At 45.9% G+C, this 27,058-nt stretch overlaps 1 protein-coding gene across 7 annotated transcripts in view; it reads right to left on the bottom strand.

The window, feature by feature from the left end:
- Positions 1–22,549, bottom strand: part of DISP1 (dispatched RND transporter family member 1) — a 99,053-nt gene extending 76,504 nt beyond the window's left edge. For 2 of the 7 annotated variants that reach the window (XM_064709176.1, XM_064709177.1), the window contains exon 1: positions 22,419–22,546. Coding sequence is in view for 1 of the 7 variants with exons in the window: in XM_064709174.1 (XP_064565244.1) it covers positions 22,419–22,540 (122 nt within the window). In the remaining 6 variants the exon portion in view is untranslated. Of the gene's footprint in view, positions 1–6,889; positions 6,935–22,418 lie in introns of those variants that run through there. The other 5 variants (XM_064709178.1, XM_064709180.1, XM_064709174.1 and 2 more) reach the window with 4 other exon arrangements.
- Between the last annotated feature and the right edge of the window lie 4,509 nt (positions 22,550–27,058).

The raw sequence follows: 27,058 nt of genomic DNA, 5'->3' as shown, positions 1-27,058 counted from the left end.
CATGCTCCGCCACTCCAGAAACCACCTTTGATTACAGAGTGGAAGGGAACAGAGTCATTGTGGCTGTGGAGTTTCACAACTAAATTAATCACAGAATGTACACATGGACCAACTTTACCAAGAAAGCTGCTGCTAATTCTTTTACTCCACTAAGAGTGGTCATCCATTTTTAGCAGCTGCTTTTTAACAGGTGTTTCTGTCATCCTTCACTTTCCACAACAGGATATTCACCTTTTCATTCTTTTCCACTACGCTGCCTCTTGACTTTTTGTTACTCTTTTGGCTATTTGACCCAAAACTGAAACAAGTGTCCTGTAGCAGTTGTTTGTCTCATCCTTAAGGGCTGCACAGCTTACAGTGAGACATGAGCAGCACTTAATGACACCTTCGCTGTGACAGAGGGTTCATTTTCCTCAGCTTTCAAACATGCCTGCCCACACCTCTTCCAGTGTGACCTGGGAAAAGAACAAGCTAAAGTTTGACTTCTGGTTTAATTGCATACTTTTTCTAGTGGTTACCTGACAGCAGAATCTAGTGCTGTGCAGGTTATTTGCATGGGCTCCAAAGTTAGCAGTTTGTATTTCTGAATCAAGACTTGAAAGATTACATAAGCACATTTATCTTTGTGGGCTTTATTTTGGAAGGGGAGAAAAGTAAGTGGGCAGCTACAAAGGAGCAAAGCAGATTACTTGGAAGGCAGAGAACAGACCAGAGACATACTTCACATGTTGTGTTATGTAATACAACATACAAATGCTCTCTCGTGGGCATTTCATCTATGCATGCAGGAGTTTTATGGGTTGATTTCCTTGTTATGCCTGTTCTTAGCCAGAAAAAATTCACCATCCCCTTTTCCCAATCACAGGAGGTCTAGGACCTCTTTGCTTTGTGCAGGTGCATGAGATGCAGCTCACTTTGCAGCAGCAGTTCCTTAGTTCTAGGTGTGCACACTGCCTTCCTATTTCAATGCTTACTGACAGGGCTCCAACACACAACACAGGGCACACAAAATCAGCAGGGTCTTTTTACTGCAGTGGGAATAAGGCAACCTGAACAACTGACGAGTTAATGCCAAGTAAGGATATACACATGAACATCTCTATGTTAACTCTTCTCAAAGCAGACAGACAGCAGAATTCACATTCATTGGCCAGTTAGCTTCAGTGAAAACAGCATCACTTGAAAGCAGAACATGCATTTGAAAATAGCTACCATAAACTTTCTCTACCTCATTCCTCTGAAAACAAACATTAAGAACCTGACATATTCATGGCAACTTGCTGAGGAAATAAGAATTCAACATAACCTTTAAAAAATGATGCCAGCTCTTTTACAAAGAATTCACTGAAAGAACAAGAAACCCTGTACGATGACACCATAATAATAAATTTAGATGTCTATGCTGACCTAACTTAAAACCTGCAGGAAGAAGCCCACAGGCAATTCAACCTGATACCAGCCTTGGAAAAAGTATTTCATTGCCTTGATGACTCCCCACACCCTCTCACTCTTTAACACTAGTGGTCTGTTGAACCAGAATGACATCATACAGCATTGCCCTCAGCCTCTAAAGGAATCTAAATTTAAAAAAAAAATCCTTTGGCTGTATTGCTATATCAATGATCCAAGAAACCAGCTTATACCAATGCAGCCTCATGCTTAGAAAATAACAGGACTGGGATTCCAGTAAAATTTGAATTCTGCAATCTTTCTGTATCCTTATAAATCATGAATGAAGTAAAAACCTACACTATACATTTGAAGTCTTTGAAAAAGGAGCTGTCTTCAACAACAGCAGGGAACCAAAAAGGGAAAGGAAAAAAAAATTGTATTTTCCATATATTAAAAACTAAGGAAATTACCACAAGATTAGATATTTTTAACCTGTCAGAATTTCAAACTATTGCTCTTTAACCTGAGGATACTGTAGCAGAAGAATTCAAACACAACTTAGGATTTCATGAATGAAAATCTTGAGTTTATATACTAGTTTTTTATCTGGGAAGACAAGTCTGATCGTTTTAACTCTGCAGCTACAGACAAAAATTAATCCCTGCAGCATTACATTCTGTGTGTGGAAAACAGGGCCAGGAATTAAACATTCCTTTCAGCAAATCATAATTCAACAACATGTCTAAGATTAAGATACTGACAGTTCTGTCTCCCAGGCCCCAGTTCCTGCTATCAGAGTACACTGCTTCTTATTCATGCATTTTAATTGCCAGATTGAGAAAAAAAAAAAAAAAAAAAAGGCATGCAAGATAAAGGCTGCTATCTGCTAATGAGGGAATTGTTTATTTTATATCTTAATTCTAACTCAGAGGAATGAGCTAAGCAGACAGAAATCTTAGAATCTGATATCAAACTTACCATAGGGTTTGAAGAGTCTAATTTCTCCCTCACTCCCTCATCCCCAAGGCAATTTTACATACAGCTAGGGAAGAAAGATAATTCTGGAAATTTGTAGCCATCAGTATACATTTGGTGTATCAACTGGAAGATATTTACAGATGTGAAATGGAAGTGAGTCAGAAGATCTATAAAAATATTTCCCTCTCTCCCCCAGTGCAATATTACTTTCTTTGAAGAGCAGGGAGTGGAAATGCAGGAGCACAGAGGTGTGATTTTGACAGCAAGACCCATTATCACAAAATGATAAGGTGATTAACATGCATCCAGTGCTATTAACCACTTTGATACCTTTCTAATTTGAATGTCCCTGATTTCTAGAAACTCTTCTAGGATTTCCTAACACTAATGGTTAGAAAGCAGCTCAATAAATCAGCTAACCCTGCCACTCAGGACTGAGGGACAAAAACACAGTCTAGACAGAGTTAATCTGTGCTTTACAACGCACTCTAAAAATGGCAATTTCACAGGTTTCCCAAGCAATCTGTTTCAGTGGGTCACAGTTCTTTTCTAGTCTCCATTTCCACTCTCTCTGCTGCAGTTTAAGCACGTTACCAGTGGTTCGGTTGTCAGAGAGACTAAACTGAAAAATGCTCTCCGTGTTTATACCTCACCTCTTCCTTCCCTCTGTAGTCTGCCATTCTGCAAGGGAAACACTTCTCAATCGTTCTGTGAATAAAATAATTACATTTTCAAGACTTCATTCTTTACTTTCCTCTACAGTCTTGTAATCAAGGGGTGAAATGCTTAAGCCTGGCACGAAGGACTATTATGTGCTTTGTAGAAACTCATCCTGCTTACATGTCACAGTACATCCAAGCTGTTTGCAGCAGCTGTGTTAACAGAATCATATCTGGTTTCTCAACTGCATCATCCCCAGAACTCTGCACAACACTCATTCTACTCCTCCACGGTCTTCTTGTACAAAGATGATAAATGGAGAACCCTGAATCTTGTTCTCATCCAAAAGGCATGGTTTTTTTCCCTTCCAGACTGCTTCTTCTCTGTCCTCAAGTCTCTCTGAACCCTATCCACATTTTCCAACACGCTCACAGCAATTCCAAGTTTGATACCATCTGCTGCTAATACTGCACAGTCTTAACGTTTCACTTAAGTCAAAATTAGTGACAGAACCCTGCAGAGAGCATTCAGTCTCCACAATCTCTGGTCTGACAGTGATCCATGAAACTATTTAAGGCTTTTCACCAACTTTATGGTATTTAGAGAAACATCCTTGCTTATAATACAGAAAAAGCCATTAGAATAACTAACTAAACTCAGAACACATTTGTTCCTTCCAAAAAAGACTGGATACTATGCCATAAAAGGAGACTTGACTGGTTGTGAATTTTGATTTGAGAAAATCCACATTTATGTTTATTTAACACTTTTTGAACTTATTACTTGAAAAACTTATCCAATAGCTCACATTTGTTGCAATATTTTTGCAAGTGGACTCCAGAACTCTTATGCTTCTTTTCTACCTGACCCACTTAGATATACAGGTGCTCAGCCAGGCTCGTCTCCCCACTTAAAGAATTTTATCTGTCTACATGGTAACTGATAATCATTCTGTGACCAGGAAGCAGGTAAACCTTAAATTATCCTTTAAGTTTTACCTGCTTTCCAAATTACCCCTTTTGTAAGTGTTCTTCATCATCTTCCTTATATAAGCAAAATTCCTATGCTTCTGTTTCTTGTATCAGGTATAACTACAACTTATCCTGTAATAAAGATATATCTGAAACAAGTATACTAAACATACAGTCTAGAATTTTTTAAATGTTTTCCTGGGAAGAAAGTTCATTTGAACCTTTTCCAAAAAGGCTGCAATCAATTGATTTTTTAGAACATTTTCACCACTCAGGTCTTTTATTAGTTGTCTGCATCCCGATTTATAAAACCCAGCAGCATTTCACATTCAAGTTAACAACAGTCTAGTTTGGTAAAATGGGAAAACAAAGTCTTATGTTGCAAACGTAAATGATCTCACTGACCACCAAACATCTCCTTGGTGCTAACTGAGGTCTTGTCATGGTTAGAGCCTGGCACAGAGCCAGTGCCCCCCATGAAAATGCTCTCACCCTGGTGTCTGCTGTGAGATGTGACCAGGAATAAGCAAAACAGGCTTTAGCTTAAACATAAAGAACACTTTATTACCTAAACTACAGGGAAATAGGGAAAAACTATAAGGAAAAGAAAAAAAAATTGAAAACCTTACAAAAACCACTTTCCTCCTCCCCACTACCTGACTTTCCCAATCCGATACATTCTCCCAAATCACTAACTGCCCAGCCTGGCACCACACTTTAGTATACTCAAACTTCAGTTCATGAAGAGGAAAGGAGTCCTTCTTGTTCCATAGGCTTCCCCTGGAAACACACTGAAACCTCGTGTGCTTCCCTGTCACTTCGGCACCGCCCGGAAAAAAAGGTCCTTTTGCCGCTTGTGACATCTTCCTTCCATGCCCAGTGCTCTCACCACTGCGCATGGACCAGAGCTGCTTTTAGGGTTGTCTTTCAAGGATGCCTTGTCTCACTCCAAAAAGGCACAGTCTCTGCTTTGGGACATCTGTCCCCCCCATATTTTTCCAACCCCCTGGGGCCGGGGGGTCCTCACGATGAACCCTCCTGGTTCTGAGCCACTGCTTCCCCCTAAGTGCAGTCTCTGTGTCACAGGAACAACTGAGTCCATGGCCACAAGAAAAGTCCAGCCAAAAGGCCACTCCAAATCATTTCTCCCCATTCAATCATCTCCACGTTCTTCGGGCCAGGTCCTTGTCTCATCTCATCTCTTATCTCCCTTCTTATTCAGCTTCGAGGAGGATTAGCATTTTTGCAAGGCCCCAATCATGAAAGAAAGGGGTTAAAACTTTCAGTCTCTTTCCCGGAGCTGCGGCACTCCCACACACGCTGCCGCTCCGGCCGGGCACTCTTTCCCCCCCCTTCTCCTCCTGGGCCGGCTGCTATCACATTCGGTGTCGCCGGCTCTCTCTCTCTCTCTCCTGGGGGGGATGGCTGCCCGAGGGCTGACTCCCTGGGATCTTCCACCCTTCCATCCTCGAGGGGCCTCCTCACCTCCCATCTCTGTCCAGGCCCAGGGCCTACCACGTGGCTGCCCCTCCCCCGCCCAGCAGCAGCGGCTGGACAGGGGAGGGTGATCTGACCTCTTCGCCGCAACGTCCCAAGAGAGCCTGCCAGGGGCAGAGCCCTGCTTTTTAACCCCTGTGTATTCTCGGAGGTGTGTCCAAACCCCACTGGCTACACCAGGTGTCAGTATCAAACTCAGAACATTCATTGGTTTGACCACAGCATCCCAGAATTCCCACTCCTTCCTGGTCAAACCACCACAGGTCTCTTGCCTCCTGTCCCACCATGCCTTGAGCTTGCTCTGTGTAGCCTCTGGCCAGGACCTCACAAGGACAAAGGACAACCACGTCACTGGAGCACAGCTACTGCACACAGCAGCCACAGCTACACCTAAAACTACTTGATATTGTAAATTATAGACAGCCTCTCAGCAAGCTGTCTGTACATGTCTGAATTCACTGGAAGGAGGTAACTGTGAGAAAAAAAGAATTTAAGCAGTGGAACGTGGTAGATAGGGTCAGGCGTTCAGAAGATCTCACGATGTTACGGGAAGACAGGGCCCCTGTTCCCTCAGATAAGAAAATTAACATAGGAATGCAGGCCCCTAAACCAGATGCCAGTAATTTTCCATTCCTACCCAGTAAATTTCCACCCCTTACTAACCATAGATGGTAAAAGACAGACCCCCTATGACATAGAGAAACCCTAGATTTTAAAACCCCACGAGAAGAGATAATAATGGCCTTTTGACCGTCCACCACATTGGTGTCTGCATGCTCTTTAGCTCGAGCGACCCTGGAGAGTTTGGGTCGCCGTGCTGCTCCTTGAAACCAGGTCGCCTTTGCCTTGTATCAGAAGGCAACATACTGGTGCTGAAACCCGGGAGCCCATCAGCGCCCAGGGAATGGGGACTCGCCTGGACAGAGGGCGGCGGCTGTGGCAGCAGGCCCGACCACAGAGGGAGGGAATCACCTCCGGACCAGCATGGACCATGGAATCCATAGCTAAGGTCGTAACAGAGATGCATGCACAATGGGGAATAGAATGTAAAATCAGGGATTTAACTCTCGCATTGCCGAGACTCATTAAGCTTGGGGCTATAGAAAGTCTCGCGGATATCCTACACCTGGGGGTGTGGGACACTTGCACAAAAGCCCTGGCCGAGGACACTATGCTCTCGGGTTCAGGGAAAGCCCTAAAATCCTGGGGCAAAGTTATCCAGGCTCTGCAAAAAGCTCGACAAGAGCAGGAAACCTGGAAAGCCGCACAAACCTGCCTGCTGGCCACCCCGCAGCTCGGGGTGGGTGCGGCGACACAGACTGCGGAGATTCTTGACCCGGGCGCACGCGCGGAGGCGCAGTCACCGGAACCCCCCCAGAGAACGGACTCACCATCAGAGGGGGGAGGACACACGCAGGCGCTCCGGCATGGACTCGTGGAGGAGGCGTGGTCGCTGGAAACCCCCCAGAGAGCGGACTCACCATTGGAGGGGGGGGAGACACGCGCGGGCATTCTGACGGGGACTCGCGGAGGAGGCGCGGAATGCGGCCGACCCCGCCGGGACTGACAGGGACTTACCGCCTCCATATGCGTTTGAAAATGGCGCTGAAGTACATGGCAAAGGGCAGAAGTAAGGAGGCGGGGGGTGGAAATGCAGTCAGCGTGCTTGAGAACGCATGCGCGGGTGAGCGGAGAGAAGGGGCGGCCCCCGCAGTACAGCGTAAGACCAATCAAAGCGCTCTATTCAAATTAAGTCCTTATAGGGCAAGGACCTCCCCCAGCACGAGGTGGGGGGACCCCAGGGGGAGGGAACGGCCCGACCCCCGCAGGAGGGGGCGGGGTCGGAGCCCGGGAAAAAGGCAGAGCAGCCCGGAAGTCCTGAATCATTCGACTTCTGCCTCGGACTGGGACGGGACCGAAAGGGAATCAGGGAATTCGGATTCGGATTCTAGCTTTAACAGAGGGAGAGCAGCAGCATATAAGGTTTCTAGTTGCAGGGCTCCCGCGTGGGTGAAGGGGTCATCAGAGAAAGACCGGACTCCGCTTACGGATTGGCGGAAAATAAAGATGGCTTGCACGGAATGGACCCCGTCTGCCAATCTGGAATTCCCAGTCCACGTGGGGGAAGGCGGGCGAAAATCAACGGAGGACTTACTCCCCTGTAAACCCAAAGGAGGTCCAAGCAATAATCAAAGCAATTGCAGACAAGGGAATTAATTCTGCCATGGTTACCACACTCATTGAGGGCGTTTTTGGAGGGGATGATACGTTGCCTTTTGATATTAAACAGACGTGTAGAATGATTTTCGATGGCACGGGGATGATCATTTTTAAACAGGAGTGGGAGGATCAATGCACAAAAGAGCTAGCCCAGGTAACGGGACCTGACCATCCACTGCACGATTCCAGTATACAAAGATTGTTGGGCAGAGACCCCACCATGATCACACCCCAGGCACAGGCTGAGGGCTTGCAGGCCCATGAGGTTATGACCACCACCCTTGCTGCCCGGGAAACCATCCGTGCGACTTCCAAAGTAATAGCCAAACCCTCTCCATGGTCAACTACTAAACAGAGTGAGAGTGAGAGCTTCACTCAGTTTGTGGACAGGCTTCAGGCAGCATTAGACTCCTCCTCGTTGCCCTCGGAGGCTAAGGGCCCCGTGCTGGCAGACTGCCTACGCCAGCAGTGTAACTCAGCCACCAAAGGACATTTTAAGGTCACTGCCACCTGGGTCTAACACAGCAACCATGATTAGGCATGTTACAAAGGAAGAACACCTGGCTCCCATCCAAGCAGCAGTCCACACTGGAATAACCAGTGTGATGGCATGCCTTAAGTGTGGCCAGGCAGGCCACCTGGCAGTAAACTGCCCCCAACCAAGGCGCCTATCAGCAGCTGCTCCACCACGCCAAGGGGGATGTAGGGGACCGTGCTGGGCATGTGGAAAGAAGGGGCACTTGGCTAAAGAATGCAGATCCAGGCTTCAGGGAAACGGGAAAGGGGGGGGGCAGCCGGGCCGTGTCCAGCCCCCTCCCATCTGGACTATGCAGCGGCCCAGCTACAGCAACCCCCAGTGGGGCAGCGGACCCTCATACCCTATCCCGCCACAGGGAGTAGCCAATTTTGCATCCCCGCTTACGGTGCAATTGCAAAGCTATGCAGCACCCTAAGCACCCTCGCACCCCCCACTGCCACAACCTGCGCCGGTGGTACAGGGCCAGCAGGAGACGCCCCAGAGTGGGATCCCTGGGTGGCCTTGGCCATGAAAATAGGGAGGGAACCCCTGATGGTGTGCGGGACATGCCGGCTTTATGGCAATCAGGATTCCCACGTCATAGGGCTTCAGTTCTGGGCAGACACGGGTTCAGATTGTACGATTATTCCCAGAGCACACTGGTCTGGACATTGGCAATTCAAAGAAGTCCCTCCAGTGAACGGAGCGGGAGGGCAGTCTCGGGCATGGAAAAGCACCCAGCTGGTGGCTATAACACTTCATACGAAAAAGGGACCAGAACAGACAGTCGCGATCCACCCATACATACTGCAAAATTCTCCACCCCTGTTAGGAAGGGACGTTCTTTCCATGCTAGGATTCCGGATTACAAATTTATCCTAAGGGCCACTGCCGTACACCCTCCGCTGCCGATCAAATGGACCTGGAAATCATCAGACCCCGTATGGGTCGAGCAGTGGCCCCTGACAGAGCCTTGAGCGGCAGCCTTGCTGGAACTGGTCGACCGCGAACTACAAAAAGGTCACATAGAACCCTCCATCAGCCTATGGAACACCCCTGTATTCGTGATCCCCAAAAGGTCCAGAGAAGGCTATCATCTCATCCACGACCTGAGAGAGGTGAACAAGACGATCCGACCCATGGGTCCAGTCCAGACACTGCTACCCACGAACTCAGCCATTCCTGCAGGGCAGCCGTGTGCAGTGCTGGACATCAAGGACTGTTTCTTCTCAATACCTCTGCATCCTGAGGACAGAGAACAATTTGCCTTTTCCGTGGCATTCCGAAATGGCGAACGGCCTAACCTTCACTTCCAATGGCAAGTACTCCCACAGGAACTTGTAAACAGCCCTGTCATATGCCAAATCACCGTGGACAAAGCACTGATGCCAGTTCGACACTCCCATCCCAACGCAACCATCATACAGTACATGGACGACATCCTGGTAGCAGCACCATCAGCAAGCCAAGTAGATCACCTGGTGTCCACAATCACGGAAACCCTCCAGGCCAACGGCTTCGAGGTCGCGAGCACAAAGATCAAGAGAGGACCCTGTGTAACCTTCCTGGGAGTGGGGATCACAAGCTCCTACGTGACACCCCCTTAGGCGAAGGTCAGTCGAGACGTCAAAAAGCTACACGACGTGCAACGCCTGGTGGGATCGCTGCAGTGGCTTCGCAACATCGTCCTGATTCCTCCTGAGGTCATGGACCTCAGGTCTATATGACCTCCTGAAAGGAAAGCACCCCTGGGAACCTAAGGAGCTGATGCCACAAGCAACGAGCTCCCTCGACTTCATCGAAAGCCAGATGTCCACTGGCACACTTGCCAGGTGGAACCCAGCCATGCCACTGGACTTATACGTTCACTTTACACCGAAGGGGGGAGTGGGAGCACTGGCTCAAGGACCTTCTGAAAAGGCCTGACCGATCCAACAGGTGGTTCTCAGAAGACCTGCCCGTGCTTTCTCCCCAGGAATCGAATGCATTGCTAACCTCATCATGAAAGGCAGGAGACTCGCCTTGAAACACCTAGGAACTGAGCCGACAAGCATCCACCTTCCGTTTCGCAAGCAACTGATCACGGAGTCAACCACAATATCAGCGTACCTAGCCCTTGCTCTCACCGGCTTCGGAGGAGAAATCTCCTACTCCTCCAAACCACCCTGGACTAAGCTGCTGACCGTAATCAACATGGACATACCGCCAAAGGTCAAGGACCGACCGCAGCCAGGACCAACGGTCTTCACAGACGCTTCCTCCATGACTTCAACCGCAGCAGCAGTGTGGCAGGCAGGAGAACAATGGCATTGCGTCAAAGCATGTGACCCCACACTATCAGTGCAACAGCTGGAGGCGACAGCAGTCATGTTAGTGTACAGACTCTTTCAAGAAGAACACCTTAACATAGTAACGGACTCTATATTCGTGGCAAGGCTTTGCCTAGCCATGGCAGGACCAGGAGTGTCAGCAGCAGCAGCAGCCCTAATGCTGGAAGAAGCACTCTCCTCACGACAGGGCACCGTGTCAGTCATCCACATCAACAGCCATGACCCAATCAAAGGTTACTTCCAGATCAGCAACGACAAAGCGGACGCCGCAGCAAAAGGCGTATGGACGTTGCAGGAAGCTCGTCAGCTGCACGAGTCGCTCCACATCGGAGCCAAAGCACTGGCGAAGAAATGCGGCATCCCGACGGCAGACGAAAAACACGTGGTAGCCACTTGTCCTTATTGCCAGAAGTCACCCCTATGGACCTGTGGGGTCAACCCGAGAGGTCTCAAGCCTTCAGAGATCTGGCAATCGGACTTCACCTGGTGTGAAGTGCTGAAGCCACGAGCATGGCTTGCAGTGACAGTGGACACTTATAGCGGAACGATCATAGCCACACAGCACCCCAAAACAAACTCCAAGGCCACAATTCAGCACTGGTTGACAGCCATGGCTTGGCTTGGTATCCCCAAGCAGATTAAAACGGACAATGGGTCCAATTTCACCTCCAAACCAGTACAGGAATTTGCCTCAAAATGGGGCATCACATTAGTGCGAGGTATCCCATATAACAGTACCAGGCAGGCCATAGTAGAGAGGGCAAACCAGACCCTGAAAACCAAGCTAGAAGTATTGGCAAAGGCAGAGGGCTTTGCCAATGCCATTCCCCCAGGAGATCAGGCGCATATGCTGGCAACCACTTTGCTAGCACTGAACCAGTTCCGTACGGGAGACGAAACAAACAGTCCCATTCAAAAGCACTTGGCCAACCGAACGCTAGAGCAGGGCCCACAGGTGGTAATTAGAAACAAGCTGGGCGAATGGGAACAGGGCTGGAGGCTGATGCTCACGGGGAGAGGGTACGCAGCTGTCAAAAAGGACGGCAAAGTCAGGTGGTGTCCACTTAAGTCAATTAAGCCCGACCTTCATAACGAGCAGGATGAGACTGACAAGAATTGCGAGTTTCTGTTTACAGGACATGCTCATAGGACGTCCTCGTGACGCGTACACGCCCATTCCAGAGGAAAGTGACAGACCAACAAGCCGCCAGACAGCGCCCGAGAGACCCGAACGGGTGAGATCCAAGCATCAACGGTGTTTCTGTGTGATTTTGCTGTTGGGGCTTGTCACCAGAGGACAAGCCAGCCCAGACCACTACCCCCATCGGCCATTCAGGTGGGTCATGTGACACCTTAGTAGTGACAAGGTGCCCAGGGAAATCACCACACCGAACACCCCATCCTTCGTGCTCTGCGTTACCGACCAGGACAACCAAAGGTAGACCCCAATTCCCCACACGCCACACACATGTACCTATCCTACGGGTGCCCAGCCTCAAACCCAGGAAAAAGCTACTGCAATTACCCAGGGTGGGGATATTGTGGGCACTGGGGCTGCGAAACCATAGTTACAGATGCCAGACCGTCGGGGCCTGGGTGGGATCCACAAGAGCCCGACAAATTCTTACAGTTCACCTGGGCACCCAGCGGCTGCAAAACACCCGTCTTCCTCCAGGGAAGCTTTTATCGCAATCACCATTAAATCCCAAAAATTCAGAAATGCACTAGCTATAACATGACGGTTTTGCAGCCACATAACCCCAGCTGGGCCATAGGCAGAGCATGGACAGTAGTCCTTCAGGGGTCAAAAGAAAGTGCGAATGTGCGAATTATCAGGCTCCAACCGTCGGCGCCCCGAGTGGTCGGACCAAACAAAGTGATTAAAAGCGTGCTGAAAGGGAGAAACGCAACCTACCCTAAAACCTCACCCACAGGGGTCAGCAAAGTCCCAACTGGCCACATGGAAGCCTTTCAGATAGACCGCTCAGCCGGGTCGGACTCGGACCCAATCCTTCGATGTTAGAAGCTACCTTTATATCCCTGAACGAATCCAACCCTAATCTAACTGAATCCTGCTGGCTTTGTTACGACGTCAAACCCCCCTTTTACGAAGGAATCGCTTTAAACACTCCCTTCAGTTACTCCACAGCCGATGCCCCTCACCAGTGCAGATGGGAAACCCCCCGCAAAGGAATCATTCTGAGTCAAGTCACAGGCCAGGGCAGATGCTTTGGCAATGCAACCCTAGCTAGACGGAAAGGCAACGTCTGCACCAAAGTAGTCAAGCCCAACAGGAAAAACAGTAAGTGTGTAGTCCCATCCGCACCTGGGATGTGGGTTTGCCAGCGATCTGGAGTGAGTCCCTGTGTGTTCCTTGCCAAATTTGATGACTCTAACGACTTTTGCGTCCAAGTTCTGATTGTTCCTAGGGTCCTGTACCACTCAGACGAACAAGTGTACCACCTTTTTGAGGAACCCAGCCGGCTCCACAAAAGAGAAATAATAACAGGTATAACAATCACGATGTTGCTCGGTTTAGGAGCAGCAGGAACGGCAACGGGTGTCTCAGCCCTAGCAACCCAGCACCAAGGACTGTCCCAGCTGCAAATGACAATGGATGAGGACCTGCAAAGGATCGAGAAATCCATCTCCTTCCTGGAGAAGTCAGTCTCCTCTCTCTCGGAAGTGGTCTTGCAGAACAGGCGAGGTCTGGATCTCCTGCTGATGCAGCAAGGAGGCCTGTGTGCCGCCTTGAGAGAGGAGTGCTGCTTCTATGCAGACCACACAGGAGTCGTAAGAGACTCCATGGCGGAACTCCGAAACAGACTGGCTCAGAGGCAGAAGGACAGGGAAGCCCAACAGGGCTGGTTTGAGTCCTGGTTCAATCAATCACCATGGCTAACCACTCTGATTTCTACCCTAATAGGTCCATTGGCATGGCTGCTTCTAGCAGTTACCTTCGGACCATGCCTGCTGAACAAGCTGGTCTCATTCATTCAGACCCACCTGGAACAGGCCAACATCCTGTCCATCGGCCGGCGACAGTTGCTATGAACTCAACCAGGGAACACTGCCAGCCACAAGTCCTAAACTTGACTGGCGAAAACTTACTCAGGTTTACCAAACCCCTTTCCCTTACCAAACTACAACCTTATACCTCATTTCAGTACCTATGTATATGACTACCTCATTCATTTGTGAAAAAAGGGGGGGGAGATGTGGTAGATAGGGTCAGGCGTTCAGAAGATCTCACGATGTTACGGGAAGACAGGGCCCCTGTTCCCTCAGATAAGAAAATTAACATAGGAATGCAGGCCCCTAAACCAGATGCCAGTAATTTTCCATTCCTACCCAGTAAATTTCCACCCCTTACTAACCATAGATGGTAAAAGACAGACCCCCTATGACATAGAGAAACCCTAGATTTTAAAACCCCACGAGAAGAGATAATAATGGCCTTTTGACCGTCCACCACATTGGTGTCTGCATGCTCTTTAGCTCGAGCGACCCTGGAGAGTTTGGGTCGCCGTGCTGCTCCTTGAAACCAGGTCGCCTTTGCTTTGTATCAGAAGGCAACAGTGGAACAAAGCACCTGCCCTTCTCCGTGTAATAGCCACGAGTGCTTGTTTTGGCCCATGGTTTATTACATGCCACATGCCATGGAAGGCTACCCAGAAACAGCTCACAGAAGAGATAACTACATCCAATTCACAGCTACTAAAATATTGACTTTATTTAAACTTTTCACTTGCTGCATTTCAGTTTTCTACTCCGCTCCAGTCATTCTGCTCAAAGCTGTAATACAATGGGGAAAATTCACAACACAAGTATAAACACAAATTTCCAGAAAAGACAAACAAGATACCACAGAACATCCTCTTAACGGGGCTGACAGAAGGGTTGGTGTTATTTCTTGAAGAGTAAAATAGTACAACTGTTTTGAGCTATCATTCAGACCCATTATTATCAGTTAACTAAATGTTAACCTACTACATCTTTTACACTAAGGCACTGACCACGAAAGCCTTTCCTGAACCAGAGAGGGCAATGATGAGAGGAACAGCAGGTAAGAGAGAGCACTCAAAATGAAGAATTCATCTCAGAGTCTCATAATCCTGTTATAATGGCTTCTGTTTGTGGGTTTTAAAGTTTTAGCAGCCTTCAACTTGTAGATTCTACAGATACAGCATCCTAAGTTCTAAAATCAGCTAAGAACATCAAACAGCATATTCAAATTGCCTTTAGGGGTTTGAGATGTCAGTTTAAGAAAAAACAGAATCATGTTTGGCACAAGCAAACAGATGCAATTTCTCCTACCTAGATAGTAAAAACAAAAATAGAAAATCTTATCTTTTTGGAAGTCAGAAACTTCTTTATTGTGTATGCAATTAGTAAAGCCATAAAAGAGAAGTTAAAGAGCTTTGCAAAGTAACAGAAGCAAAGAGAGGCACAAGCCTTCCCCAATCCACTCAACATTACACATCAGTGATCAAAATCTATTAAAAAAATAAATTTACACCCCCTTTCAATTTCCCCAGAAAGCAGTTTGGTTTGTAAAATTCAGCCATGTACAGGGAAATAACAAACCACCATATCACCCTCTTATGGAAGGGCCATGAAAAAAAAATTGTCTGGAGTTTGTGTTGGTCAGGCAAATCAATGCACTTAATCATAACTCAATTTCACTACTTACAAAGCAAGTAATTGTTTTCTCACCAATGCCACCTCCATCACTTTTTTAACAGAGAAAAAGCTGCCAAAGTACTCCGTTTGCAGCAGATCAAACTGGCTTTGCTTGACAGCAAAGAAAAACAGTTTACTGATGCAACAGTTAAGCAGTAACACAAAAACCCCCAGTTACAGCTCACAGTCATCCACAACTACTTTTTTCAGCTGTCATGGTCCATAAACACTATTACACAATGACATTTTCAAAACCCTTAAAGCAAATCTTGTTTGTAAAGTTTCACTCTCAAAGAAAATACCTGATGCCTAATTCAGGCCCAGAAAGTGTATAGGACTGTTCAAGATCTTAGACTTCACTGCCACAGAAGTGAGTTCTAAACTATATTAATGATCTTACTTTTAGCTTTAATAATGGATTTTGGTTTTAATTGCATTATGCTTTTATAAAGCTATCAGCATGACATACATTTCACAGGACTCAACTTCAAAGGGTTAAGTTACTGAATTCTTGCAATACCTACTGTAGTTTTTTATAGTAGTAAAGAAGCTATCAACAATAAGTGAGAACATATGTTTAAGACTAGGGTAAAGTTTATTCCACAAGGCAAAAATTCCCTTCAGCTTTATATAATTATTTAGAACAGCATATGTATTAAAGAAAATATTTTAACTTGCATATTCAAAGTATGTGGCATAGCACTCTGTAATTTTCTAAGCCTAAAACATCATAACCACAGCAATCTTTAATTAATTACCTAGTTCTCAAAATCCCCTCTTCCTTCCTCCCACCCAAAGATATCTCCACATCACCCAGTTTTGATGCAACTTCAAGAACTGCTGCCCAAGAGGGGTGTTTCAATATTAAATACTTTTACAATTAGAAATGGATCTTATCAGTTGCATTGCTGAGCATAGCAACTACTTTCAGTAAACACAACAGGGAGAAAATTCCTAAGAAAGTCTTTTAAGTTCACATCAAGTCTAAAAGCATTTTCAGTTTAAGCTTGTAAGTATCAAGCACCCTCTAGGTCTTACAACAAGTAATAAGAAAATGCAAAACTCAGAAGACCACAATTGAGGCTTTGCAAAAAGCCAACAAACATGCTCCAAAACTCCCAGCTTTAATTCCAACACTACCCCAAAGCACAAGTGTAATCTTAGCTGTACCATTCCACTCACATTCCAGGTAGAATGGGTTTTGTGTTTACAAAATGCGTCTTCTCAAATCTCACTACCGATGCTCAATCCTGTCTATAAATACTTAATCACAAACACTTCACAAAAGGCAGCTCATCAGCAGATGAATCTTCTATAACTTAAAAAAAAGAAAAATTATGTTACAAATAAACAAGGTATTGGAAAAGAAGCCTTAAAGAGAGATGCATTCAAAGAAACAATTTCTTAAATGAGTCACTTTAGATCTAAAATATTTTTCAAGCATATTCACGACCAGAACATGTACAAGTCACAGGAAGATGATGCTGTACCTAAACTTTGAAACCTGAAACAATTCTCCTCGAGACTCTCTCCAAACACTCAGTGAACAGCAGACAGGATGCTTTTAAAAAAGCAAGGCACAAGCCCAGTATTAGCTGTGGCAATAAACCTTAGTGCCTTTGAGACTGACTTCCTGGTTCAGCTCCAGTAGGCACGTCTTATCACATGCAAGGATGGCAATGACACAGGGAAATACCAGGAAGTCCAAAACAAGGCTGTTTACAGCCCCTGACCAACCCAGGTTACACAAAGAGGAAAGATAAGAATTAAAGCTCTAGGAGGGGGACATATTCTTGTCATCCCAGGAGTAACAAGTTTAATTTCTTAACACTCTGGCTCTGCACAAGAAAGGAGTACTGCTGAGCACACATGCTTCACCCAGGAGCATAAGTGTTTTCAGATGACACGGCAAACATTTTCCCTTATTAAAGCCTATCTCCCTCCCATTTCATCTGCATGTGAAGTTCATTAACAAGGAAAGATTACAAAAGACTGAACCACAGTTTCCATCTGCTATTAGTTATGGCTTAATTCAGTCATCTTTATTAATTTGTGTTACATAGCACAAGAGTTATGTTGTACTATAGACAGCACAAGAATGTGTTTATCATGCTGTGTTTATCTGTTTCTACAAAAACAACAATGCTATACAAAAAGACACACAGCAAGACCTTTCTTCAGAAATTTGAATGCAGAAAGATGTTATTTCCAGTCATATGTTGACTGTACCAACCCACGAAAGCAAGTTTTTCATGTCTACTACAGAGGATAAAGATGGGGGGAGAAATAAGAACAGAGAGAACAAAAAGAATATTTCTTTCCCAGCTTCTATAAGCTGCGCACACTGTGAGCAGCACTCTGGCCTCTGCATCAATGAGAACACCCAGCATGGCACACTGACATGCCCCTAGTTACCATACAGCTTCTCTCATTTGGGGCTGCAAGTGTTAAGCTGTCTCCATATCACAAGACCTCTACTTCCCCACCTCTGCACTGAGGTTCTCCCCCCTCATAGGAATTGGCTCCAGATGCCCTTATTCTCATTTCCTTTCACACACTCCAAGAATATGCACCTTACAATCACTAATTCTTTCTCTGGTGCCTTTCAGATGTATTTCTACTTAATTTTAAATGGCATTTACCTGCCTATATCCCACACAGTTTCTTTCTCTGTCTCTCCTCAATGCTACCTTTACTAACCAGAAAACTATGCTCACAAGGTCTACACTAGTCTACAACACCATTAGCAACTTTTACTCTTCTGTGATCCCTGGCTTTGCCCCATTCCATTTCCCAATACCACTTTTCTGCTTTTCTTTGCCCCACTCCCCTTACTTGAAATGCTTCCACTTCCAGATCTCCTTCCAAGATCATCTGACACTGGTTCCCCTTCCCACAACTCTCCCAGACAGATTTATTTCTGTTAATATTGCATGCTGGAGAATCTCCCACAGAGAAATTTAAGGTGCTATTTATAAGCATAAAGGTCAGCTTAAAAAAAAACCCCCAGGATTTTCCACCTTTATAAAACTTGATAAAACTGCTTCTGAAACAGCTCTGAGCTTCCCAACCAGACTCCTCTGTAATCCTAGCTTTGCTCAGCTCAGATGGACTATGCTTCTTGATGCCCAGAAAGTTTCTCAGAAGTTTCTTAGAATCATTACAGTTGGAAAAGATCTCTAAGATCATCTAGTCTGACCGTTAAACAAACACTGGCCAAGTCCACCACTAAATCCCATCTGTAAGCACCATACCTGCATGTTTTTTGAACACTTCTGGGGATGGTGACTCCATCACTTCCCTGGGCAGCCTGTTTCAATGCATGACGCATCTTTTTAATGAAGACATTTTTCCTAATATCCAATCTAAACCTCCTCTGGAGCAACCAGAGGCTGTTTCATTTTGTGCTATCACTTGGTACCTGGGAGAAGGAACCAACTCCCACCTGTCAACAACCTCCTTTCAGGTGGTTGTAAAAAGCAGTATGGTCCTCCTGGGCTTCCTTTTCTCCAGACTAAACAACCCTTAGCCACTTCTCGTGTGACAGATGCAATTCACACTTTTTTCATTACTGCAGGCCTCAAAAAATCAGAAAGATGGAAATTTCCTGTGGCTGTTCTATTAATGTCATGACACATTTAACAACAGCATTAATGTATCACCTCAAGAAGAAAACCCCTTAAAAGGGTTTAATACTGAAAGAAGAGTCTCCTTTTTACAGAAAAGCTAAAAAGTATTTTGTTTACAACTAAACACTGGTCTGTTGATCATTATTTGCATTAAAAACTTTAGTGTCATACAAGCAGCAGTTACAAATTTGTCCTGCTTTCACATAACAGTCTTCCTGAAAGTGTGATTTAGAGGTTACAATCTACTCTTACCCTAAAGTTAAAGCAACATTTTTTTTCCTCTTTTTTAATATAAGAACATTTTCACACCTTCCCACAGTATTTAATTTTTGCTGCACTTCACACCAAAGCCCAGCCGACTCTGCAAAAAACCACGTACAGGAAATTACACTAAACTCAGAAATACCATATGGCTGCTGAACAAGAAAATAGCCACGATTACCAAACCAAATTCATGCCATTGATCACTTTAAAGAGAGACAGATGTAGGCTTGCTAATTACCTGAGGTGCTTCTTATGTATTTTGAAGTTTGAAAGTAATTCTGTCCCTCTATTAAAGCCAGTAAATCAATCATCTCTGTTAAAGGCTGAGAGAAAAAGTCAGGCTTACTGCCCAAATAAATCTATGGTCAACATATGAGAAACATTACTATGAAAGCCATTCAAAAAGCCTCCTCATGGGAAAGAGTAACATTTTGAGAACTAAGTGTTTTCACATGTTGTTTTTACCTTTGTTCTTTCAAAGTCTTACTTTTCACCTCTTCTACAGCAAGATTTTTTTGGAGGCTACTAATCTGAATTCCATCTCTTTCTTCTCAAGGCCCCTTGGGACCTTCTTCTCAAGGCCCCAGTTACTGTCCTTTGTTCTTGCTACAGTAATTCTCTGAGCAGTCAAAAATAGCTTCAAATGGCATGCTCCAACAGAGCCAGGAATGTGTGATGGTAGTGTATTTGGAAAGAAGGAGTGAAAAAAAGATTGAAGAGAAAAAAACCCCATTCTCAGCAATGTTGAGACTCTGCTAAGAGAGCTTCATCCTCAAGTTGTGTCTCCCCCTGCCCTGGAGAAGGCAAATCCATTGAAGCAAAGTTTTGGCTCCACAGACAGGAAAGCCCAGCCACTGACACTGCCCTCTCCCAGGTGCCTTGAAGGCAAACAGACATCGCTGTGGCCTTATTTATCACTTCATATAACCGGCAAACAACCTTAACTTTGCTACAGTGAGCTCAACAACAGGCAAAAAAAAAAAAAGGAAAAAGCCAATCATTGAGTTTTATTCCCTACATATATACTGTGTCCCTCAAAAGGGGGAAAAGCCCCCCTGAGTGATGGCACAAGGTGCCCAAGGCACTCTTCCATACTTAGCACCACTCTAGTGTCAAGTCCCCACTTCAACATCCATCGGCTTCTAACCAACATACATATTTGAGCTTCTAATCTCAAAATAACTGTTCTCCAACTAGGCTATGATATTACTACCGGATATCACTCCCTTCATTCTAAAGGAGAAAACAAATCTTCCTGTGGAATCTGATTTTTCTTTCTATTTAATGACCACCAAAATATCCTACTCTACAACAATGATAAAGTTCAACCACTCTATTCTGAAACAGAACATGAGTGTCAAAGGCTGTTTTGTTTCCTTACTTTAACATTTAAAGACAATTACTTAAGAAAAAAAGCCCCCACCTGGATGTTTGCTTCTTTGTGTTTCAATTTACACAAGCATTCAGCAATCAGCACAGCAGTCCCCCAGTAGTAGTTAGTTTCTGGGAGCTACTAAAAAACTGAAGAAGCCCAAGTAATTTATTTTATATTCAGAGAAAAACATAAATATAAGTAAATACAATCTGTAACTGTTATATACATTCTAATATAGTGTGAAGGTTTGATTACAAGCTTAAATATCTGCCACAAGAGACTACAAATCACAGAATCTCCTGGGTTGGAACAGAACCACAGGAATCATCCAGTCCAACACCTGCATGGGACAGCCCCAAGAATCACACCGTGTGTCTGAGAGCGTTGTCCAAGCACTTGAACTCTGGCGCCCTTAGTGCCATGCCAACGTCTGAAATATTTATATTTTCCTAATGCACTTTTCCCTGGCCCCACCTTGGCTGTTTGACACTAGATCTCCTTCACGCCCATCCCTGCAGGCTGCTTGCTTCAGGCTCTTATGCATGTATTCAGTTAAGAAATCCCTCATTCCTTCCAGTCTCAATTCATGCCATCTGCTTCCTGGCACGCATTTTTGCCTGTAGCTCCACCAGTCGACACTCTTGAAGCTGAGCACTTTTATAAACTCACTGACAACACAGATGCCTTGCCCTAAATGTTTGTTACTACTTCACAGCTTATCCATGCTAGATATTCTATAACAAGCTACTTGCAAGTCTGATCAGAGAGTTTTTGTTCATTTAAATCACACACATGCTACAGACACAATTTGAGTAACTACAGCTCTTCATCTCTTTCCTGAAAAGCTGGTTCTCATTTACATCCATGCAACGTGAACCATCAACCATGCTGCAAAAATCTATTTTTCCATCCCCTCCAGAGGTTGAGAAAAAGAGATGGAGTGTCATATTGCCTTACTCACAGAAAAGTTTTTCATTAAACTTCTAGTATCCTCTCAATCTCTCCTAGGATGAGGATGTGAAGATCCAGCAGGTGAGCTGTCCCTGATGCAGCAACTAAGCCATTCCCAAAGTGGGGTACAGCGAGAGCTCCTGCACTGGCTGCAGGTGCCAACTCCACAAAAGACATCGGAACTGGCTCCTCGCACTGAATCCAGAAATTGAAGAGGCTTCCACACCTCTCAGGACAGACCTCTGCCCTAATGGTCTCTCCAACACCTCCAGCGTTTTCCACACCACTGGAAGCAATGAGCAACCTCATCATAACATCGGTTGTACGACCAGAAGTCGGGAATAACCGTATCCTTATTTCCCAAGACAAAGGTGCCATATGAGCTCCCTTTCGAAACCACTGCCTGTATACCTGCTCTTAAGGAGTCTTCGCTCCTAACAAATAAAATAGGCAACTACAAGCACTTTGTGTCTGAACAAAGGGCAGGACAGGAGCACGCGAAAGGCTGATCACATCTCAGCCCGTAGTGAACGAAAAAAGTTAGGTGCTTAAACACCTTCAAATAAAGGAGAAAAAAAGGCCCCAGGTCCCAGTAAAATAAATACAAAAGATTCAGAAGTGAAGGTGAAGAATTAACTCATTTTTACAAGATATTTAAGGTAGGGCTCAGCCGACACAAGGGCACCGCCGCCCCCAACAGGGCTCTCTCCGCGGCGGGGCCGCCGCTGTCCCGCGGGCGCGGCTCCCCGGGGCGCTGCCCCTGGGCCGGGGCTTCCACCCCCGCTACACGAGCACAGGGCGGCCGCGGCCGCCGCCACCACCGCGGCCGCCACGACCACCGCCACCACCTCCTCCTCCTCCCCCGGCGCCGCCGGCCCGACCTGGTACCTCGGCGGCGCGGAAAGACCGCCCCGCGGGGCCGGCCCGCCCGCCCTGGCGAGTTCCTCTCACCTCGCGACCTGGCGGCTGCCGGCAGCGCGACCCCAGAGGCGGCGGCTGCCTGTCTCCGCGGGCCGGACGGGGGCAGGAAGCGAAAGGCGGCCGCAGCGTCCCCACCGTGGCGCAGTTACCATGGGACGGACGCCCTCTCCCGCTCCCTCCGGAAGTCACAGCCGGCGGAGCGGGGAAGGCGGGGCGGCCGGCGCCGCCATCTTGAGCGTGGCGCCCGGCCCGGCCCCCGCGGGCCGCCATCTTGAGCGTGGCGTGAAAACCCACTCCGCCTCTAGCAGCCTGCCCGGCTCCTGGGGTAGTGGCTGCGATGAATGGAGCATGTCCAAATCTCCCCAAAGAGCCACAGCCTAATAGACACACTTTTAATAACGTATCGAAACTGTCGGAAAGTCGTGTCTGGGGTTTAAAGGATTCCCCTTTACTCTTAGGCGATTACACCACAAGGGCCTCAGTGACCCCTAGACAGTTTCATCCCAGGCAGTGACACAGAGTCCATGCGATGGACCACTCTTTAAAACAGGCACGGGCAGGAGACTTTTCTCCTTGTTAATGCTGCTTTTATTACAAAGGATCAGCTCGAGTGGGGAGAACCGACGGGTCCTCACTCATGCCGCCGCTGTTCCCAAAAGTGACTCGGAGGACGAGGAAGAGCGCAGCTTTGTCCGCTGGTCTGTGTGTGGAACTGGGGCTTACGTCCTCACGAACTCACAGGAGATCCCCTGCGTAGGGTTCAACATTTGGAGTCCTCTGTCTAGCCGACATGTGTAGTTAGGGTGAGGGGTAAAAAAGGGTCTTAGCGGATACTAGGTTCTGTTCCTCACGTCGAGACATCACTTTGATTAGTCAATTTTGTATTTGCTCGTTGTTTTTAGGGGGCTTTGGCTAGGTTTGCTGAGGGGTTCCTCCCGTTCATGCTGGATCCGATGTCATTTGCATGCCGACTCGATGCCCCCTCCTCATCACCGTCTGGATGCCATCTTCCAGGAAGCAACAGGGCGACGCCCGGCTAAGGGTGTCGGCCAGCAGCTGCCCCTGCGGAACACGGCGACCTGGACCGGTCTTCGCGGGGCCCCCCCGCTCCCGGGACACCCCCGCGGGGCTTCCCCGGCGCGGCTGGGACCCGCGCTTGAGCGGGAGGCGCCCCGCCGCTCCCGGGGAGGGTCCGCACCCCTGGGGCACCACACACGGGGCTCCCCCGGCACGGCCGGGACCCGCGCTGAGGGACGGGCGCCCCGCCGCTCCCGCGGCACCCCCGGGCTACTCCCGCCGGGCGGGCAGGCAGCGGCAGGCCGGCTCGGGGCACTACTGGTAATCAAAACGGAACTGTTAACAGGAGATTACAACATGAAATTATCAACAATAACCAGTTAGAACTCTAACTTGGCAGCAATTGGTTTAACTTGTGAACTTTGCAACTTTTAAAAATAAGAACAACTTTTTACTCATAACACTCTTCATGTATAAAAGCATGTCAATATTGCACATAAAATTGCACAAACAACATTATCTGTACGGATAAACCTGGTGCTGAATTCCTAAGAAAACCCTGCTCCAGACGAGTTGTGCCAATTTGTGCATAGGTCTCAATTTTTAATTACGTGGTTGCATACTTTTCTGTCCCAAAGGGTGTCTTTCTTATTTAGTGCACAGAATGGGCTAAAGCACAGATGCAGAGTTTCCTAACCTTTGAGCGCTTCCTTTTGTAGTTGGAATAAAAGTATGTCTTTGTAATTTTTAAAACCGTAGTAACACATGGGATAATCTGCAGTGATCCCTTGCACATGATGAGCTGTTTCACTTTGATCCTGTCCTGAGGGTAATTGGCTCTCCAAAAGCCCTTCTGAAGCATGTGAAATACCCGGGTCAGGCTGCTAGTGATTTGAGAGCCGGAGTCTGCAGCCTGAGTCAGACTCCAATCCCCTCCTTCCCTGCTAATTCTCCCCCTGAGGTTCATTTGGAGTGGTTTTTATTGAGGGCTCGTTATAATCTCCAGTTCTGACCCAGGCCTTCTCCTGAACACAACCATTGCTGTGTCTCCTCCACCAGCCCAAGGGTTTGCCTTTGGTCAGATGGGTCAGAATCAGAGTGTAAAATGTTGTTAAAATTGATGTTTTTAACACCGTCAAGTTTGGGACTAGAACTGCACTCAAGGAGCGCTGTGGTGACATGGAGGGAGCACATGAATTCTGGAAGAGATTTTTCTGTGAAGCAACATGACCAAGAGAGAGAGAGAAAGTTATATTTCTCCCATCTGCAAAGGACTTTGCTGTCAGCGCTGGTCACTGAATATCATATTCTGCCACTTTGCCTCTAATTGTACCAATTTCTTCCATAGACTCTAGAAACAACTGAGTAATGCAATAAAGCTTCTGTAATTCCTATGACTCTTCCTTTCTTCCTCCCCCTCCCCACAGAATAGATTACAGGATATTAATGTAGTGATCCTCCACTGAAGTGCACGAACATCAAGAAAATTTCCACACCCCAGCTCCTATCTTTTACTGCCATCTAGTGCCCAGTCATGGAAGAGATAGTGTAATTAATCGAATTTCTCATCAGATCGATTTGCTATAATTAATGCATTGATAGATAGCACCAGTAGAAGGTATATTAATATAATATTTCTCTATATAAATCTGGCAGTATACAAATTCATATTATTCTTTTATGGCACTAAATTCTGACATAGCTCTCCTTTACATTAATTAAATTAAAATCAATAGCACTCACAAATCAAACATATGTAGTTATATCAGTTATTTATTTTTGGCTATGCTGTTCTCTGTAATTAATTAGGCTGCTTTGGAAAATAGCGGTCTCATTAAAAAAAAACACTGAAATAATTTATCACCTTCATTTTCAGGTCTACTGAAAAGGAGTGGCCCCCCAGATCTAAGCCAAATGGCAATTTCATTTACAAAGTAAATTTGCAAGGCTTGGAGTGACAGGTCTTTCTATCCATCCACAAAAAGAAACAAGGTGATTTTTGAGGAAGAGACAAAAGATGAAAGGTTATCCAGAGATCATCTAACTTCAGGTTTATGTATTTTATCCCTTCATGCCTTTCTTTACAGTGATGGCTAGTTATTATTCTCATCACCAGTGAAATAGTTCTTAACCTTAAAACACCCTTGTCTGTCTTTTACTGTAACACATATACTTGAGAGATGCACATGACAGAGTTATGTCACCTCCCCATAATACTGCAAAGAAATCAGTTAATGGCCATCCCTCCCCCTTGAAGATCTCAGATTCTAAATTAAGATGCTAATTGTGGGTAGCAAATACAACAAAAGGAACATGAATATGGAATTCTACACAATTGTGCATGTTCAGATCCTTGTTTATATGTAACAAATCTTACCTTTCCTTCCTGGCCATGAAAGAACTGGAAAGTCACTATTTTCTGAATTGGTTTAGCTAAAGAGGAAACAAAACAAGGTGCTGCTTTCATTCTAGTAAAAATCTAATTTAATTAGAGCAATTTCAGATCACAATTCTGACAGCTGTGTTTATCACACTTTCTTCAAAGGATAGAAATTAGCATTGACTGACATTAGCATCAAAGCTTATTTATTCACCCACATCTTAGCAGCCCTTCTGAGTTTGTCTGTTTGTTTAGCACTTTAATAACACCACAGTAAATAAGATTTCATTTCAGAGAGTGTTTGGTTTTTCTGAAAGCATTTATTGCAGCTTGTTGGAATGCTACATTAGAGTCCCTCGTTGCAAGTTTGAGCACTTTGATTATTGCACATCAAATATCCAGTTTGATGAGCACTGGGTATTCTCCAGAAAAAGCATTTTAAATGGTTTTGCAAGGATATAGCCTGGGATCCAGAATTTCTTTCTTTTTTGTCAATGACTAGAAAATATCTGCCTCTCAGCAGTAGCCAGAGACAATCTGTCAATCCTTAAACTGCAGAAGGCTGCCCAAGTCTGCCAAAAGCTTGGACGGGGTGGATATGTCCCAGACAGAAGAAATTGATCACCACAGGCCTCCTCTGTTATGCTTTGCTTACCTATGAAATCAAGATAAAGACAAACACAGCTCTGTGAGCAAAGGGGCAGTGTGGGCATTTTCTGCCTTGCAGTGAAACATCAAAACTAATGAGGGAAATAGCTGTTCTTTCCCAAGGTTTATCATGTACAGTCAGGACAGTAGCCTCTCCTAGACAGTGCTAGCAGCCTTAGCTGAAACAAAAAATCAGAGCTCTCACTGAAAGGTGTCATTCAGAACATTAACAAGGAACAGCATAGCTGTAAAAGTTCTCTCTCCAGTGGGCATATGATTCTAAAGAGAAGTGAAATTAAAAGAAAACAAAAACAACAACAACAACAAAAAAACACCAAAAACCACCAAAAAAAATTTAAAAGAAACCCCACAGAGAATAACTAGAATAACTAATGGGAATAAATTCCACTGCTTTGACCACAGAAATTCCTTTGCAAATCCTGGGACTTAATGTGCAACAGAATTATCATAAGACAGTGGTTCTGTATCATGGAAATAATTTCAGTTTTGGTATTTCACCCAGCAATGCAGCCAGGCCTGTGAAGTATGCTATCTTAGCTGGAGCACTTATTGAGTCTGACCACTGGTTTATACAGTAGGAGCCAAAAAGTGACAAATTCAACTC

The sequence above is a fragment of the Zonotrichia leucophrys genome, chromosome 3 (genome assembly GCF_028769735.1).
Source record: "Zonotrichia leucophrys gambelii isolate GWCS_2022_RI chromosome 3, RI_Zleu_2.0, whole genome shotgun sequence".
Lineage (NCBI taxonomy): Eukaryota > Metazoa > Chordata > Aves > Passeriformes > Passerellidae > Zonotrichia > Zonotrichia leucophrys.
Note: the sequence above shows the minus strand (reverse complement) of the source record. Positions and strands in the feature narration are given on the sequence as shown.